General features: G+C 50.3%; 7 protein-coding genes across 7 annotated transcripts; 3 read left to right on the top strand and 4 right to left on the bottom strand.

The window, feature by feature from the left end:
* Positions 1 to 837: 837 nt before the first annotated feature.
* On the top strand, positions 838 to 3,362 carry SNOG_05200 (hypothetical protein; the record flags this gene model as incomplete). The annotated part of the gene is made up of 4 exons (XM_001795557.1): positions 838 to 1,352; positions 1,400 to 1,659; positions 1,706 to 3,022; positions 3,110 to 3,362. 4 exons carry the CDS (start codon positions 838 to 840, stop codon positions 3,196 to 3,198), a joined length of 2,181 nt encoding a protein of 726 aa, XP_001795609.1. The 3' UTR covers positions 3,199 to 3,362.
* A 411-nt stretch (positions 3,363 to 3,773) lies between these two features.
* On the top strand, positions 3,774 to 5,048 carry SNOG_05199 (hypothetical protein; the record flags this gene model as incomplete). The annotated part of the gene is made up of 1 exon (XM_001795556.1): positions 3,774 to 5,048. One exon carries the CDS (start codon positions 3,774 to 3,776, stop codon positions 5,046 to 5,048), a length of 1,275 nt encoding a protein of 424 aa, XP_001795608.1.
* Positions 5,049 to 5,266: 218 nt separating this feature from the next.
* Positions 5,267 to 6,236, bottom strand: SNOG_05198 (hypothetical protein; the record flags this gene model as incomplete). The annotated part of the gene is made up of 4 exons (XM_001795555.1): positions 5,267 to 5,400; positions 5,464 to 5,735; positions 5,799 to 6,039; positions 6,107 to 6,236. The coding sequence occupies 4 exons, from the start codon at positions 6,234 to 6,236 to the stop codon at positions 5,267 to 5,269; spliced, it is 777 nt and encodes a 258-aa protein (XP_001795607.1).
* Positions 6,237 to 7,680: 1,444 nt separating this feature from the next.
* Positions 7,681 to 9,159, bottom strand: SNOG_05197 (hypothetical protein; the record flags this gene model as incomplete). Its single annotated transcript, XM_001795554.1, has 1 exon — positions 7,681 to 9,159. The coding sequence occupies one exon, from the start codon at positions 9,157 to 9,159 to the stop codon at positions 7,681 to 7,683; it is 1,479 nt and encodes a 492-aa protein (XP_001795606.1).
* A 260-nt stretch (positions 9,160 to 9,419) lies between these two features.
* On the bottom strand, positions 9,420 to 10,343 carry SNOG_05196 (hypothetical protein; the record flags this gene model as incomplete). The annotated part of the gene is made up of 3 exons (XM_001795553.1): positions 9,420 to 9,900; positions 10,005 to 10,259; positions 10,309 to 10,343. 3 exons carry the CDS (start codon positions 10,341 to 10,343, stop codon positions 9,420 to 9,422), a joined length of 771 nt encoding a protein of 256 aa, XP_001795605.1.
* A 372-nt stretch (positions 10,344 to 10,715) lies between these two features.
* On the bottom strand, positions 10,716 to 12,017 carry SNOG_05195 (hypothetical protein; the record flags this gene model as incomplete). Its single annotated transcript, XM_001795552.1, has 2 exons — positions 10,716 to 11,916; positions 11,968 to 12,017. The coding sequence occupies 2 exons, from the start codon at positions 12,015 to 12,017 to the stop codon at positions 10,716 to 10,718; spliced, it is 1,251 nt and encodes a 416-aa protein (XP_001795604.1).
* Positions 12,018 to 12,923: 906 nt separating this feature from the next.
* Positions 12,924 to 15,030, top strand: SNOG_05194 (hypothetical protein; the record flags this gene model as incomplete). Its single annotated transcript, XM_001795551.1, has 3 exons — positions 12,924 to 13,327; positions 13,360 to 14,251; positions 14,305 to 15,030. The coding sequence occupies 3 exons, from the start codon at positions 12,924 to 12,926 to the stop codon at positions 15,028 to 15,030; spliced, it is 2,022 nt and encodes a 673-aa protein (XP_001795603.1).
* Positions 15,031 to 15,163: the final 133 nt, after the last annotated feature.

The raw sequence follows: 15,163 nt of genomic DNA, 5'->3' as shown, positions 1-15,163 counted from the left end.
GCGCCCGGCTTGCAGTTTTGGGTATCCCGTCAAAAGTGCCAGAAGCGATTTCTCTTGTTCTGCAGTATTGAACAACACGATTTTTGAACCCAAGGTCAAACATGGGGTTTGCGGATCAAGAGCGGAGTAGTACTTCACAATCCCATGCTCAAAATGGCATATGTCACCACGACGTAAAAAGGATGGGGCTCCATCTTTGATGAGGCTCTGTTTCCTTGGCAGTGTCAATGTGGGGTTATCGGATCCCACTGATCGACCGGCTACGGCACCATTTACGACTGTCAATCGCAACAGCCTGCCCAAGTCTTCACGAGCATTGAAGACAAAATCATTAAATAAAGAGATTGTAAACAAATGTTGTCGGGCTCTCCATTTGCGAGATTAATCACCCCCAAACCCAATGTCCATGCTGATGCCCGCGTGGGAGCCCCAAAACATCGGGGGAGATTAGGCCGGTCCACCGAGGTGGAGTATATTCGGCCACCAGTCGTCATCGCATAGCGCAGCTGTCTGTTCAAACTTTTGAGCTCCACACCTGCTGGCCTCAACATTGTTCCTACAACTCCTCCCCTAAACCGCCTTCCCCCGGATAAAAATTGGTATACTTGCGAGCGCCGCAAACGCTCGCCATGTCGTCGTAAGATTGTCGCTTTGTGAGGTATGTTTTCTTCGCGCGTAGGGATTGGGCTCCGGAGCGCGGCCGCTGACTTGGACCGCGCATGTGAAGGCAGAGCCTCTGGGATTGTTGATTCGATACAATACGATACAAAGACGATAATTACACCACACGCATACATACATACACATTAGAAGGAAAGCAAGAGCGCAGAATTTACCATGGCGGCTCGATTAAGAGGAAGTCGCGTACTTAAGCCGTTGCTCTACACAGCCGGAGCTGGCGCCCTCGGCAGCACAGCTCTCTACCTCGCATGGCGCCCGCGTGATATCCCGGGGACTGAAGCTGCTGTCGTCCCGCCGCCTACGTACGGTGAGGGTGGCGTGTTTCGCCCGCCACAGTTCCCCCATGCTAAGAGCAGGGAGGATCAGATTGCGGAATTGAAGCGCAGCGGCGGCGTCGTTGCGAGTGTCAAGGATAAGGCGAGGAGCCTGTTTGGCAAAGGGGCTGCTCCGGCGTCAGAGGAGAATGCGGGAGAAGAGCCGTATGATCTTTTGATTATTGGTGGTGGAGCAACGGGCGCGGGAATTGCGCTTGATGCCGTTACTAGAGGATTGAAGGTCGCGCTTGTTGAGCGGGATGATTTTAGCAGCGGGACGAGCAGTAAGAGTACGAAGTTGGTACACGGTGGTGTACGATACTTGGAAAAGGCTGTGTGGAATTTGGACTACAACCAGTAAGCCGTATTCAACTTCTGAACTGGATAGAGCTAACTCGGTATAGATACGCCCTCGTCGTCGAAGCTCTCCGCGAACGTCGCTACTTTTTGGATACTGCTCCCCATCTGTCGCAATGGCTACCCATCATGATTCCGCTCCAGAAGTGGTGGCAAGCTCCGTACTTCTGGGCTGGTACCAAGTTCTACGATTTCCTCGCTGGCTCAGAGAACATTGAGAGCTCGTACTTTATGACCAAGAGCAAGGCTTTGGATGCATTCCCTATGCTGAAGAAGGAGGGCTTGGTTGGAGCGTTGGTCTACTACGGTATGATTGGCGATGAGACGTTTGGAAATTTGGCTGACAATGACAGATGGTGCACACAATGACTCCCGCATGAACGTCTCTCTCGCTATGACCGCTGCGCTTTACGGCGCAACAGTCGTTAACCATCTCGAGGTCACAAGCCTCGAGAAGGATGCTAACGGTCGCCTTTGTGGAGCAAAGGCAAAGGACTGTGTTGTCGAAACCGATGGCAAAAAGGCTGAAGAGTTCACCATCAAGGCCAAGGGTGTTATCAACGCTACTGGACCTTTCACCGACTCTATCCGAAAGATGGACGACCAGACAATCGAAGAGATTGTCGCACCTAGCTCTGGTGTTCACGTCATTCTTCCTGGATTCTACAGCCCCGCGAACATGGGTCTCATTGACCCCAACACTTCGGACGGACGTGTCATCTTCTTCCTGCCGTGGCAAGGAAACACAATCGCCGGTACCACGGATACTGCTTGTGAAATCACGCCGAACCCCGTTGCCGGTGAAGACGAGATCGACTGGATTCTCAAGGAAGTCAAGCGCTACCTGCAGCCCGAGATCAACGTCAGGCGAGGAGATGTCCTTGCCGCGTGGTCTGGTATCCGCCCTCTCGTCAAGGACCCCAACGCGCCCAAGACTGAGGGTCTCGTCCGTAACCATCTTGTCACAACCTCTCCCTCTGGTCTGCTCACTTGCTCCGGTGGCAAGTGGACTACATACCGTCAAATGGCCGAGGAGACTGTCGATGAGGCGATTAAGGAATTTGGTCTGAAGACCAGCCCGCTAACCGACGCTACCTTGATCAGTGGTACCGAAGTCAAGGACGAAGCTCCTCTTGACGGTACCTGCCAGACTCACCGCGTCCGTCTCGTCGGTGCCCATGGCTACTCCAAGACCCTTTTCATCAACCTAATCCAGCACTACGGCATTGAGACTGATGTCGCCAAGTACCTCTGCCAGGCCTATGGTGACCGCGCCTGGACTGTCGCTGCCCTTTCCGCGCCCACTGAGCAACGCTTCCCTGTTCGCGGCACCAGAATCTCTAGCCTCTACCCATACATCGATGGCGAAGTCCGCTACTGCGTGCGCCACGAGTACGCGCAAACCGCCGTCGACGTGATCGCGCGCCGCATGCGTCTCGCCTTCCTCAACGCGCAAGCCTCCCTCGAAGCCCTCCCGCGCGTCATCGACATCATGGCCGAAGAGCTCAACTGGAGCTCCACGCGCAAGGAAAACGAGTGGAAGAACTCTGTGCACTTCCTCGGCTCCATGGGCCTGCCCAAGAACAAACTCAGCCTCACACGCAAGGACGTGGAGAGTGGACGTGTGGGCAAGTACACAGATGAAGAGTACCATTTGTACGCTAGACATGGTAAGTCGAACCCAGCCCCTGTTCTTGATGGCGATGAGGCGTGTGGACAATTGTTCGAGTTGGGAATTGCGCTGAATCGTGGTGTAGATAAGCCTGAGGAGACGCTCGAGAGCGATTCAAAGTATCCGAAGGGACATAACCCTGTGGTGGGGAGGGAAAGCGAGGCCAACAAATAAGTTGTTGGCTATAGAGCTCTTCGTTGTATAGATTTGAAGGTGTTGGAATGCTGTTGTTGATGTTGTAGCTGTTGGGATACCATGCATTTTTGCACACTCGCAACGCTATCTTGTATATTTTTGTAGGCTGAGGTATTCATTTCTTCACATCACTGTTTTCTCTGATATCTTGACGATGAGCGTTTGCAACCTGAATTCCTAAATGTGTGCAAACTAGACTTTGTCTGCACTGACACTCTTGATTAGCTGTCGAGCGTCTCCTGTTCCACCATAGATCTGGCTACCCCGCCTCGTCAGCAAATTGCAGGAAAGCCTGGCACACGTCTTCCCATCACTCCACGCATGCGCACGGACGAACATTCACTCTACCAACTTTGCACATCAACAAGTCGCCACACACGATTGTGAGAAGAGAGCTGGAAGTACACACACCTATCTTCAACAAGAAATTGATCGCCGAAAAACTCGTCTTGCTCCCCGAGTACAATCAAGAGACTGCGGCAAAAAAGAAATGAAAGAAGCTTGAATCCATATACCAAACTGCCGTCTCTCAACCACTCATTCCAATTCTCCCCATGGCACAATTCGACACCGCGAAGACTTTCCTCCGTACATCCATCTCCTCCAGTCTTCCTCTCCTCATCCAAAGATCTCAAACCCTCATCCAAGCCGCGTCACCCAATCCGCCCGGCGACGTCTCCTCCGCAGCAGCCGCGGCGGTTGCCTTGATCAGAGAACACATCCCCAATGCAGATGTATCCCTGCACGAGACGGCGCCGGGCATCGTGAACGTCGTCGCCACCATCCATGCGTCTCGGCCTGGCAAAACATTACTCTTTAGCGGGCATTTAGATACCTATCCCATTGGCGACACCGCGCAGTGGACAGTTCCTGCTCTCGAAGGGTGTTTGTCAGACGACAAGTTACGGCTTTATGGAAGAGGCAGTGCGGATATGAAGGGCGGGATTGCGGCGAGTATCATCGCGATGCGTGCGCTCGCTCAGATGAAAGATAAGTGGCATGGGAAAATTGTCCTCGCGCTGGCTGGCGATGAGGAAACCATGGGCCATCTGGGTACCAAGTGGATGCTGGATCACGTCGATGTCGTCAAACACGCTGATGCCGTGATCGTCGGCGACGCTGGCTCTCCGCTCGTAGTCCGCGTCGGGGAGAAAGGCCTGGCGTGGGTGGAAATCTGTGCGACGGGCAAGGCGGCGCATGGGGCGCATGTGCACCGCGGACGGAACGCGATTGATACACTCATCAGCGCTATCCAGAGGATCAAGGACTTGGAAAAGCTGGAAGTACGAGGAGTGGAGGAAGTCGGGAAGGCGATTGAGTCGGCGAAACCGGTTTCAGAGGACCTGGCTGGCGCGGGTGAAGCTGATGTGCTGAGACGCATCACGGTGAATTTGGGCACGATAGAGGGAGGTTCGAGCATGAATCTCGTGCCTGATTTTGCAAGTGCAAAGACGGATATCCGTCTGCCGTATGGAATCTCCACGGATGAAGTGCTCACGTACATTCACGAGCACCTTGATCCTCTCGAGGGAATCTCATTCGGCGTCTTACAGCGCTATGATCCAACCTGGACGTCCGCTTCAGAAGAAATAGTCAAGTATACGCTCAGTGCAGCGCAAGATATGATTAGTTCCAAGGCCGTGGTAAATATGCGCGTCGGAGCTTCTGACGCGAGACTTTTCCGGCAAAAGGGAATTCCCACGGTTGTGCTTGGCCTGACACCTTTCAATATGGGCGGCCCGGATGAGTATTGTGCGGTTGAGGAGTTGGTACAGGTGGCTCAGGTACATGCCCTGGCGGCGCTTGGATTTCTGAGACGCGAATATTGAATAAAAACACTTGTTTTATTCAATCGGCAGACTTTGACTGGCCGAGCTGTTCAGCAAAAGCAACCTGTTTAATTGGATAACGATAGGACCTGTACGCCTATAGCCCATAATATATACACAATGAAATTCTTCGAGCACATTCAGCTTGTACACTGTACTCATTCCTTTCTTTTTCAGCTTCCAGCAAGTGAGAAACAGCTACAACCTGCCAAAGTCGCTCACGAAGACAAGGAAAGGCCAGTACCCTGGCCAGCAGCATCCATCAAAGCACGCGTGAACTTGGTACGCTCGCTAGTCTCCATGACAGTCGGACGGCGAGTCCAGCCAATCTCAGTAGGCATGCGCTCGTTTCCTACAGCAGATATGCGTCAGCAACCAGTCTCTATCCATCCGCTGAATGGATTTTGAAACTTACGCAACCAGTACTCAATAAAGTCTTTCCTCACCGTGCCCGTGGTGCCATCAGCCATTATCTCAAAGAAAGAAGCGCATTCCCCCCAACTGAAGCCATCAGCCAGCGCCGATGTCTTGTGCTGTGGGTTGGTGCGCTTCGATGTTTCGAGCCGTGCCATGCGGGCGTCGGCCAGCTGTTGTATGGTGATCTCTGGTGTCTTGAAGAAGGAGGCTGTCTCTGCCCAGACGGTTTCGTTGAATGGGAGAGGGTTGGCGAAGAAGCGGTCAGATCGACTGTAGGTGGTCGATACGTCAGCGTGCGAAATATGCTAGGCGATCGACGAATGATGTATTTACCTCAGGCTGAAATCATGCTCCAGTACGCCCTCACGGCCCAACGTGTCCAGGTCGAACGTACGTGCGAACGGCTCCGGGTTGGTGCGTACGGCCTGCGAAAAGAGGATAATGGCGTCGCTCTTGGCGATGTTGAAGCCCGAGAGCATTGCATCGGCGAGGATATCGCGTGTGATCTTCCGCCCGTTATGCGGTAAATACCCGTGGTTGGCGAGAGTGTTCATGCCAGGGCATGGTCCACGTGCTATTGAGTCACTGATCAGTGGGATGCTCTTATCACGACTGAAAATGTGCTAGACATCTCTACTAACCATCATTCGGGCCTGGAGCCGTCCAGTTCCTAGGCTGCCAGGTTTGGCGGGCGTTAACATTGCCATAGGTAGGGAAGGCCAAGGCTGACGCAAAGATGGAAGAGAAGCTGAGAACTGATGAGACCTTCATGGTGGCTCTATATGAGAGAATGAAAATAGCGATGAAGTGGGAATAGATATCAAGAATGACTGTTAAGGAAGGATGCCAGAGTCTGACTGCAAATGAGTGATTATCTTGAAATGATCTCTGCTGGTACCTATGAAATTTTTGAGCGCAATTTCATGTTATATATCCTCTTGCTTTGATTGACAGCTACACATCATTTCCAACCGTGAAACCCATCAATGCCAACGCCAGCCGTCCAATTCCCACATCTGAATGACGTTGTACCACGCTATTTGGCATGCCTCGGCTCGCAAATTCGAAGAAGATATGCGATACGTGAGCTTTTTGATGGTTCTCTGGGATGTGCTTGACAGGTTCCTGAGGAGGAGAGGTAAAAGAAACACTGGAGGGCTTGGCGGTTCGGAATAAACAACCGACAAGCCACAACTCATATACCTAGGTAGCGCCCGCTACAACGACCTCGGCATACGTTTTTGAGTGGGTCTTATCCCATCGATTCTTTCTAGTCGGTCATTTTCAAGGGAGACTGGACATGACAGTGCGCAGTGTCCAAAAGTCTCACCACCGTACAACAAAAGCCCTGGAAGAGGTAAGCATTCCTGCGTTCGACCGGTTAGACCAACTTCATTGCAATACGAGCTTTGGAAAAGGCAATTCATGTTGCCATGCGCCACGATAATCCGCCTGGTAGTTGTTGATAAATCGTGAAATGCCTAGCCTGGTCGGGCGTATTCTCTACTAAGTCAGCTGACGATGGCTCTGAGCATACAACGGCATGTACTAGGCCAACCCTGTGACTTGCGATAGATCTTCCTGAAAATTACCAGCGGACAGGTCGTGCAGATCTCGATCTCATGGTTGTGATTTTACCTCAGACTGCCAGATGACACGAAACACTGTCCCCACAAGTTTACACCTCGGCGGTTTCACGACCTGTCACACCCTTCGATACTTAGTTACTCGATAGATTACTGGAGCTAGCTACAGAGCGCTAGATGCTCTATGAGCTTTATGGTTGATCTGATCAATGATACGCTAGGCGTGTTTTTCTATGCAGGTACCCTTCCGCAAGGCGTGTTATGACACACTTCAAGGGTACACTACCAGCACAATAAACCGTAGTCAGAAAGTCTTGTTCACTTTCGGGAGTCTAAGCCATCATAGGCGGCTCTTCAGTTCCTAGGGCGGGGAAAATGATACAGCATATCTTGGTTTATTAAATCAGCAAATGTAGTTTAGACTGAGGATTGTTTGTTAGTAAGTGGCCTTACTACCAGAAGAGCCTGTCATTGCGTGAAAAGGACTGTTAGGTACTGATGAAAGCCCGCATGCGCGTGTTCGTATGATGCTTGAACCGAGATGGGTTTTTCCAGCGATTTACACAAGTCTGTCTACGCTGGTTATGCGATTTTGTGACTTCATTTCTTATCCCTAGTCTTGTGATGCATCAATGCAGACTATTGACCTGCTGGTAATACTGTATCCAGCCTTGGACCGCATCATCTGAGACCTTATCGGGAATCGCAGGCCTTTTTTTTCGGTCTGGTCGCCTTATATTGGATCTGACTGTTCGCGAAGCTTCACGTCGAGATTTTGGCTGCCGTTCCGATGTGACAGAGCTGTTGACAGCAGCATGGTCCTGGTTTGCGTGTCCATATGAGCCGAACATTTGATACTTGGGTTTGGGGTATTTTTGGATCGTTGCGGCTTTGTACATGGCCGCCCACGATCCGCATGTCTCGCCGTCACAGTTCCCGCCATCGTTTGGCACAACGAACTTCAACCGCGCAGTATAGCGTAACAAGAAGCGAACTCGTTGACGTAAATGGGCGATGGTATTGCACTCTGGTATTTGGCTGGCTGTTGATCTAGCACGGAACTTTGGAAGCTGTTGGCGTGAGCTTGACTCAGTGTTGATTCTGGAAAGCAAGTTTTCGAGCTTCAATTTCTTCGATATGTCCGTGTCGTTCTCATTCCAGTCATCCATGATGGCGTGTGTCGCCGTTAAGAATATCCTGCACGCGGAGATCGTATAGTCGACGACAATATGACGGCCAGCTCCACAGTCAACCAAACCAAGTAACGCATAGACCTTATCGCGTTCATCAGTTGCGCGGCTCAAGCCAGTCAGCTCTAAGGCATGTGCCAGATCAATATTGGTCTTACGCCATGCTATCAGTGGTATTATGGCTGAGGAGTGGCCAAATGGCGCCAAGCGGCGATTCATCCCCGGGATCTTCTTGAAATGGTCTCTACAGACTAAAGACCAAAACTTGATGAAAACCGACCACATCACCGACTCATCACCACACATGACTTCAAGACTCGTAGCCACTACGATCTCCTGTATCACCCAGATGCGGTGCCAGTAAGGTCGTTCCTCAAGATATTGTAGTGCGTCGGCGAGCTCGCGATCAGCAATGAAGCCACAGTTCCCATCATTTCCACCTTTTGTAGTGCAAGAGTCGTGATGACTTCTCAGAAAGACAAAGAGCCGGTCAGTTCCTTCTGCGCCTGGACCAAGCCATGATATGACGTTGCTGGCATCGCTGTAGATGGCTCGCATTTGAGAAACTTGGTGGCCACGCTCGTTCGAGTTGCTCTGATCAATACAGAGGGCGTCCACCCAGAGCAGTGAGTACGGCCGTATGCGTCGAATGTGTAGTAGGGCTTCATGTAAATTTTTCGTGATGGATGCATGATAGCCGTTCAGTGTAATTGATGCCGTGGTATTTACGTTTCCCCAAGCATAGGAGAGAGCGGTGTAAGAAGGGCAATGGCCGCTTCCTCTTTCGAACTCTTCAATCGTGTAGCTCATGCATTGTAAACAATTCGTATCTTGAGCTAGTCTAAGCAGTCTAAAGGAGCGTGGTCCCTCCAATGCGCTGTAGAAATAGGTCGGGTTGTTGGACATCGACTCATCCATGACGGTATCTGGAACGCGTTTTGAGCTTACAACGTAGTAGACGCAAGTCTATGTAGAAATCTTGGCAGATTAACTGACGTACAGAGCGATTGCATTTGTATTTAAGTGGATGTGTAGGTTTGGTTGTAGCCTGCTAGCGGAGCGGGGTAGCTGGAAACTGTGAAGGCGCAGCATGCGAGGCTGTGTACCTAGGTAGTAGGCACCGGCAAATGCGCAGCCTACCCAACGCCATACGACCAGTTTCCAACTACCGACATCTATCATGCACGCAATAGTGGCTCAGTTTCGCCGTAAACTTGTTCGTCAAGACGGTGACCTGCTATGATCCAAAGCAAGATCGCTTGACCCAGCGCAAAGATGCCATTGTTAACAGTCGCCCAGCCAACTAGTTGGTACCAAGTCGAGAGGAATGTCCACGGAATTTCGCCGTCAGGATATGGAAACTTGATTCGTCCAACCCACGAAAATGCCACTACTGTAAAGATCACTGCTTGTACCGCCAATCCCAGGCCAGACAAAGCCCGTTCTTGTGGGCGTAACCGTGTCTCCTTGAGTTGGAAGTAGACAGCCACGACGTTGAAGCTGGTGATAATCCAGCTTAGGAACTGCGAATGGACACCGAAGAATATATCCATTTCCATTCTGCGGTCCGGTCCCCTGCTCGCGAAAGCGGCGTCGCTAAAAACTGGGATGACGGAGACGAGCAAGAAGGTGATGTACGTCCCAATTGCGACTTTGACGCTACAATCGCGATGATCAGATGGCAAGTACAAGCATACGACAAAGCTAGGTGTATAGATCAGATTACCGTAGTTTAGGTGAGAAGTAAGATCACGTTAACTTACTATGTCAACCACAAGACAACGATCACACTCATCTGCGCGAAGTTGATCCAATCACCAGCGTTTTTCGGATTGTGGACGAAGAAGTCGGAATCTTTGGGGTAGTTCACGATGAAAAAGAACGTCAAAGCGAACTGTTCAGTGGTGGAGATGAGGTTGAAGAGCACATAGAATGACGATATGCCAGTGCTATTTTTCCTTGAGATGGTGCGAAGCAGTTGGGGGATGAAAGAAATTGCACTAGTAATGAGTAAAAGTCTATGCAGCATTAGTATTAAGGGAACACAATTTGTGGTGGTCGACGAACATGCGGACCCAGTTGGGTACATCGAGGATAGCCATGGTTACCTAGGCGAGAATTGTAGAATGATGAAATGTGAGGTTTGCAGCACACAAGATATGCCCCAGAACCTGTTCTTGCTGTCATGGGGTATACTATTATAGTGCGTGCATGATAAGGTTGCCTAAATCCGGATGCTGACCCCGCGGCGCAGTCATCAACATCACAAGACTGTCGGATGAGCGGTGATTTGCTGCGCATTTTTAAAATCATTCGGCCCCAATCGTGCGGTGAAACGTGCCTAGACTAAGATAGACAAAGGCTTAAGTTTCTAATCTGACGTTTGGGGGCCAGCCTTGCAGATTGCACACAGACGTGGAAATGGTTCAAAGCCGATTGTTTTACATTGGTCTTTGTCTAAAAGAAATCTGTGTCTATTTTGTGTATGTATACTCGACCACATTGGATATTGGCACAATGAATGCTGGCCTTCCATCGTTGTCTTTCGGATCAGTCACAGGTCCATCGATAAAACAGGGTAGCTTGACAACTGTTTTTTCATGCTCAGCCTTGGACCCCCAATTCCACCAGTCCAACGTCTCACCACAGAAGACGTAACGGAAAACTTCGCCGTATTTGGCATCATCTGGAACTCCGTACCAGTCAATTCCTAGACGTTGCGATGTCGTCCACGATTCGCCCGGCTCTAAACTGACAAAATGCTCGCTTTGACCTACAGCAACAAGCACGTCGGGGTCGTCCATAATCCGGTATCCGCATCCGCTGTCATCGTCATAATTTACCCAGTTACCGTCTTTAAGTCTTCCAGTCTGGTAGCTATTGTTGTCCTGGAACACATTGGTATGAAATGTTACGGGTCGTGCGCTTGCCTCAGCTTCATACGTGACTCTTACCACGGCCTCAACGGTCTCCCCGTGACAAATTTTTGAAGGACACTCAAGTGTCAGAGTAAGTACCGGAGCATTAGTACCGCGTTCGACGATACTCGCACGCGGAAATGTATCTTTCGCTCTTGCTTGTTCATGTCGCCAAGTCTCTTCTGCGAAATTGGCTCGTTCAAACCCGATTCGAGCTTCTGTAGCAGCCCGGTCAGGCCAAGGCTCATTTTCAGTGTGAGTCGAGAAGGTGATGTGAGGTCCACCAGGTAAGAGCAGAGGCTGGTCCTTGTCGTCGAGCTCTTGGCCCATGTGTTCGCGCACCGTGCCGTATTCCCACAATGCAATCTTGGCGCCTGGCCACAGTAATGTGTATGTTTCATCGGTTTCGAGTAGCTTTTGATATCTACCAGGCAATGTGCTCATGAGTGTGAATGATCCTTTAGGGTCCAACTCCCACAGATTTTCGTTCCACCCATTGACTACTATCGGTCCGTGTCGGCTTACATCTAGTCGCTCTGAATGATCAACAGCTATTGATTCGAGTCCGACGGTCGTATGACGGAGAAGCACGAGTCCTGGCATCTTGAACCCGTGTGTCACAGTACTCCACTCGAGGATGAGCGGCATGCCCTCGTGACCACTTTCATGCTCGAAGGTGAAGGAAATATGATATGGGACCGTCAAGGACAGTCTCTTGCTTGCGCTCAACTCGAGACGGAGCTGAGGTATATGTGGGCTGCTTCATTATGAGCTTACATTGGACGTATTTTCCAAGCAGAATGCTTACCGCGCCGTCTTTCCTGACAGCTTCACGTGAGAAGCCAATTCCTCATCCATGTTTCAGCTTGTGATGAATGATGTGAGAAGCGACAGTTCGCGAAGCGGTATGTATTATCGTCCGTCTACTGGTGCTGTGCGTGTTAAGAAGGATGGTCTTAAGCGCCGAAGCGGGCTGTTGCTGACGGGGGTGTAGATGGTCCCTACCTAGCCGCTATCCGAGGCGCAGTTCGCGCCTTCTTTGCTATTTTGCGAAACGTGCGAATGAGTTTCGCCCTCAATATCAGGCCGACTTACGAGTTACAGGGGAAGAGTTAAGCCGTGTGATGCCCAGGTGGCGTTCACTCTAGGTGTTCCCATGTGGTTAGCGCAGTCGGTTGAGCCGAGGCAAGCAACAAAGCATATCGCTTTGAATATCCACACGATTCTAAAATCACATGCAGAGAAGACTTCGATTCATTCTCTTCCTCACGAGCAAGATGTGAAGTCGCGGGCAGGTTCGCATCGGGGCTCTTGTATCCAAACCCAAGGACCTATCGCAACACCCCATACAGGGCGGAACATGGATTCGCACGTAAGTTTAGCTATCTTACAAATAACCTCAGCCCCCATCGTTCGGTTTCATGATTGTTCGAACGCCCAAGGCCTGTGCGGCTTCCGCCTCCACACATACTCCGTAAGATTTAAATTTGCAGGTCCATGTTTACCGTGGAGGCCAATGTGCTTGCCATCAGGATGGCTATAGCTCATGAGAAAATTACATAAGAAGCAAACCATATACTATGTCACAGTAAAATCACTACACATCACAAAATTTACCATTCCTTCTTCCCAGTCATGTTTACACACATCATTTACTCCCTCTTGGCAATTGGTTGTGCAGAGGCGTTGACAGTGCATTATGTAGACAACACTTGTGATAACCACAAAGCTGTTATCGAAGAAGAAATGCAATTAGCCTCAGACATGGCCACAACAGCAAGCAAGGACGTTGAGAAAGGTGATTACTTCAAGAACTTCTTCGCACAAAGTCTTCGAGATGCGCCAGCCTTCCGAGATGAAACCTCGCAAGTTTTCGGGAAGATTACACAGATGATGTCTGGAACCGAAGAGCTGTACATCTTTGCTGTTACCTGCGACAACGACACGAAATTTTGCAGGAAACAGAGTTACTATGCACACATGGGCGACGATAGGAGGACAATGAACTTTTGCGACCGTTTTTTTGCTACGGATGGTGATATCAAAGCAACTAACGACAGAGCAAAGGAGTGTGATTCGATGACTCTCAGGGAAGCTCACCGATCCAAAGCAGCCCTTCTTGTTCACGAAACGACACATACTCGATATGCCATGCTCTACGAGGACCCGTAAGTGCCAATACAAGATACTTACTCTACAGCACTGACAAATATGCCAGAAGTCTCGACTACGCGTATGGCTTTGCTGCATGTTACCAGCTGGCTCGCGGTCTCTTTGATCGTGGTTGTACCGTGTACAAGAATGATAAGAATCCACTCTGCGGTAACACCGAAGGAAAGGACGGTCTATGCGACGAGAAGAGGTCAGGCACTAACGCCGATTCTTATGCGCTCACTGCTGCTGGCATCTACTTCAGTGATAAGTGCAACAAGGCGATACCATTACCACCGCTCCCGGGACCACTCTTCACATTTGAACCGACCCCAACGCTACCTCCAGCCACTCCCGCTGCAAGCGAGGGAACATCAGTTGTTTCAGGCACTCCTATTCCAGAGGTTTTGCGACGCCGTGACCAAATTGAAGCTCCGTATGCCAGGGCTGATTGTCCAATCTACGATGACACCATATTTGACGATCCTAGGCAGGAGATTGTAGGGTACGTTCACTTTGGTGATTCTTATGGTGCTGGTATGGGTACTGGAACCACCAGCGGAGACGCTTGCAGAGTAGGCGAAAACAACTTCGGGGATTTGCTTTACAAGTCATGGAATGATAAAGGCATTCCTTATGAGCGAAAAGTGTGCTCCGGTGACACTATCAAGGGACTGAATCGCCAAATTGACGAATGGGTAGACTCAAATGGAACCAACGTTGGCACTGTCTCCATCGGCGGTAACGACGTTGGGTTTAGCGATCTGGTTTACGATTGCATAATTACCCCCAATACAGCACGCTGGGGCTCGACGATGCGAGCGCTCTGTACAGATGTTGAGAAAAAAGCTCGAGACATGATGAGCGATCAGGGATCGGATGGGATGAAGTCCAAGCTAAAAGCCGCCTATCGAAGGATCCTGAAGAAGTCTGGTAGATCAGTGAGTCGACATACCATGGCCTTGTATTCAATCATATACTTACATAAACACAGGACTTCCGACTCTACGTCACAAGCTACGTTGAATTTTTCAACACTGCTACAACTGACTGTGACAAATCAACATTCCACTACTGGTGGGCTGGCTACAATCCATCCTCAGACCCGTTCTTCAACCGCATTGTCTACCTCAAGCAAGATCTGCGTGTTGAGATTGATGATCTAGTAAAGGATCTCAACAAAGTCATCGAATCAGCAGTCACGGAAGCAAACAAGGAACACGGTGGTTACCAGATCAATTTCGTCGACGTCAACGCCCGCTTCAACGCACATCGCTGGTGCGAGCAAGGCGACTGGCACGAGCCCGCGCCAGAAGTCGACAGCACATGGCTCTTTCTCAGTGGCTGGCCTGATGTCTCGATTGAAGGGTCCAGCGTAAACACCGCAGCCATTGAGACGGCTGAAATCAAGCAAATTATCGATGCAGGGCGCATACCTCTTCCAGATGCCGATTGCAGGAAAACTCTAGACTCAGACGCGGATCCCTACCTACGTTCGTTGTGCTATTACGCCGAGGCTGTGGCAGAAAGCAGCAACGGAACAGAAGCGACATATCTTGCCGAAGCAAATGCACAGATCGAGAGTAAAAATGTGACGAGTCAGCACATTGGATGGTTCACACCAACACGGCAGGTTAAAACCTTTCATCCGAGAAGTCCGGGTATGGTAGCGTACAAAGACGCGATTGTGGAGAGCATCGAGCAAGTGGGACAAGTTTAGTAGGGCTCATTGATACTTCTTCGAGTACTAGTTCCTCTATTAGTCATAGTCTTATTATCTATCCATATTTTTTTAAGCTTGTAGTAGTATCATTATTTATCTTTCCTCACGTCAATATATTAATTATGATTCT

Source organism: Parastagonospora nodorum (genome assembly GCF_000146915.1).
Source record: "Parastagonospora nodorum SN15 chromosome Unknown scaffold_7, whole genome shotgun sequence".
Taxonomy (NCBI): domain Eukaryota; kingdom Fungi; phylum Ascomycota; class Dothideomycetes; order Pleosporales; family Phaeosphaeriaceae; genus Parastagonospora; species Parastagonospora nodorum.
Note: the sequence above shows the minus strand (reverse complement) of the source record. Positions and strands in the feature narration are given on the sequence as shown.